This window comes from Hippocampus comes, unplaced genomic scaffold (assembly GCF_001891065.2).
Source record: "Hippocampus comes isolate QL1 unplaced genomic scaffold, H_comes_QL1_v1.1 scaffold220, whole genome shotgun sequence".
Lineage (NCBI taxonomy): Eukaryota > Metazoa > Chordata > Actinopteri > Syngnathiformes > Syngnathidae > Hippocampus > Hippocampus comes.
This window is the reverse complement of record NW_017805836.1, coordinates 38915-40860: the sequence shown is the minus strand read 5'-3', so window position 1 is coordinate 40860 and position 1946 is coordinate 38915. Positions and strand designations below refer to the sequence as shown.

At 41.1% G+C, this 1946-nt stretch overlaps 1 protein-coding gene across 1 annotated transcript in view; it reads left to right on the top strand.

The window, feature by feature from the left end:
• Positions 1 to 1635, top strand: part of LOC109526484 (leucine-rich repeat-containing protein 75A-like) — a 5394-nt gene extending 3759 nt beyond the window's left edge. Inside the window, exon 3 of the mRNA XM_019887776.1 lies at positions 1630 to 1635. Within this exon, the coding sequence (XP_019743335.1) occupies positions 1630 to 1635 (6 nt within the window). The remainder of the gene's footprint in view (positions 1 to 1629) is intronic.
• Positions 1636 to 1946: the final 311 nt, after the last annotated feature.

Here is a 1946-nt window from a genome sequence, read left to right as displayed (position 1 = left end):
CTGCTCTCTCTCTCTCTCTCTCTCTCTCTCTCTCTCTCTCTCTCTCTCTCTCTCTCTCTCTCTCTCTCTCTCTATATATATATATCCACACACACACGCCCACCCTTCACAGATTGGCCGACTTCTTCGCCGCACGCCTGTCCTCACTCACTTCCGCCTTTTCTCAATATAAACAGCGTGTCGGCTCTCAGTCAGGCTTTGGAACTCAGCGCATACACAAGATGCTCCGCATTATCAGGCGTCCTGTCCATTTTGGAGAAAATTTAAGACTTTTAATGGCGCCTTATAGTTGTGAAAATACGGTCTTTGATGAACACCAGGGGCCGAGTATAAACCACGTGAAAATAGCACAGTGTCAATGTGCCAACGGGGAATTCTATGACATTGATGATATGGATATGCCACTGTTTCAAGTTTTAAATACTTTACCTGACCTAAGATCGATTCGATTTAGATATATCGAAAAAACACAAGAAACAGTGGCAAAAACAGAAAGTGTAGACGTATTCCATGTCATGATGAAAGCAGCACGTTCACAAAAGGAGAAAAACAAAGAATTTCAGACGAAAACTCCAAGGTAGGTGGGTCTACAACGTGTGACGAGACTTAGTTATTCTATTAAATAAAAATAATATTTTATGGTTATTTTGTTTCAATTTTTGGTGAAAAAATATAAAAAGCTGAAAGAAAAAAATACTTTGTCCGACCAACCGACCCTATGTTGAAATTTCATGTTATTTGAAACACACGATCTTTTTTGTTTGGCCTTATAATATTTCACATTCATGTGAATGGTTTTCCGTGCCTCACAATTGCGAGCAAAGCTCGCGGAATTATAATCAGCTTGACGGATCCAAAAACGGAGTTGCTGCGAGATCGAAGTAGACTGGACATAAACCACACACTTGAGGTGTCATTGTCTCCTTTTACCCCGAGATGGGACCGTCTGGTTGCAGAAAATCAAGCTCGGTGCTGTGGTGAGTCGTCATTTTCATGCACTTTTATCGTATTTTGAAGGCATTAAACATTGCCATAGCGATCGGAGTGTTGCGGCCACATTAGACGCTCCTTGTGTTTATTATTATATTTCGAAAACACCACAGTTTTCATGCAGCTCATACCATATTAATTTCTTGTATTATTTCCACCACACCTTAAATGCCGGTCCCTGAAAATATTGTCTGACATAAACCGGTCCGTGGGGCAAAAAAGGTTGGGGGCCCCTGCTTTACAGGACATAAGCAGTGAAAAATTAATGAGTGGATTACAAAATATAGAATATTTAGTTTTATCTGCGAGCCAAAGCAAAAGAGCCATAGGTTCTCGACCCCCGATTTAGAACACAAGTGTCCAAGTCGTTCTTAATTTTCCCAACCACCCGCAGGACTGCATTGCCCTGAATTTGTATTAAATGCACGAATATGGGACATCCAGTACTACGTTTCCAAACTAAAACAGTTTGTGTTATATCTTAGCGTCCAGTTACAGTTGTCTTGCTACTCGTCAGGCCTTCTCGGCCGAGATTAAGCCAATCTGAGCTTCCTCGCCTCGAACAAAGAGAAGCCTTTTTCACCAACACATCGCTCAGCAGAGATCAACGTGTGAATTGCTTGCTGTGTTCAAAAACAGGTTTAAAAGTCAAGAAAAAAACTGAACGACAAAAATCAGATTTAAATTGGTAAATTGATTAAATGCTCCAATGCAGGGGTGTCAAACTCATTTTTGTCGCGGGCCACATTGTAGTTACGGTTTCCCTTGGAGGGCCGTGATGAATTTTGGGAAACCATACAAATGTTTAATCCCCTCCACATATTGCATACACAGCGCACAACAAATTGATGAATAACTAGTTTTAAAATAATTAATTTTAAAATGCACATACCCACTCTTTATACAGGGGCTGGAACCTGCTAGGGGCGTGCCTTTTCTCTCTCTCTCTCTCTCTC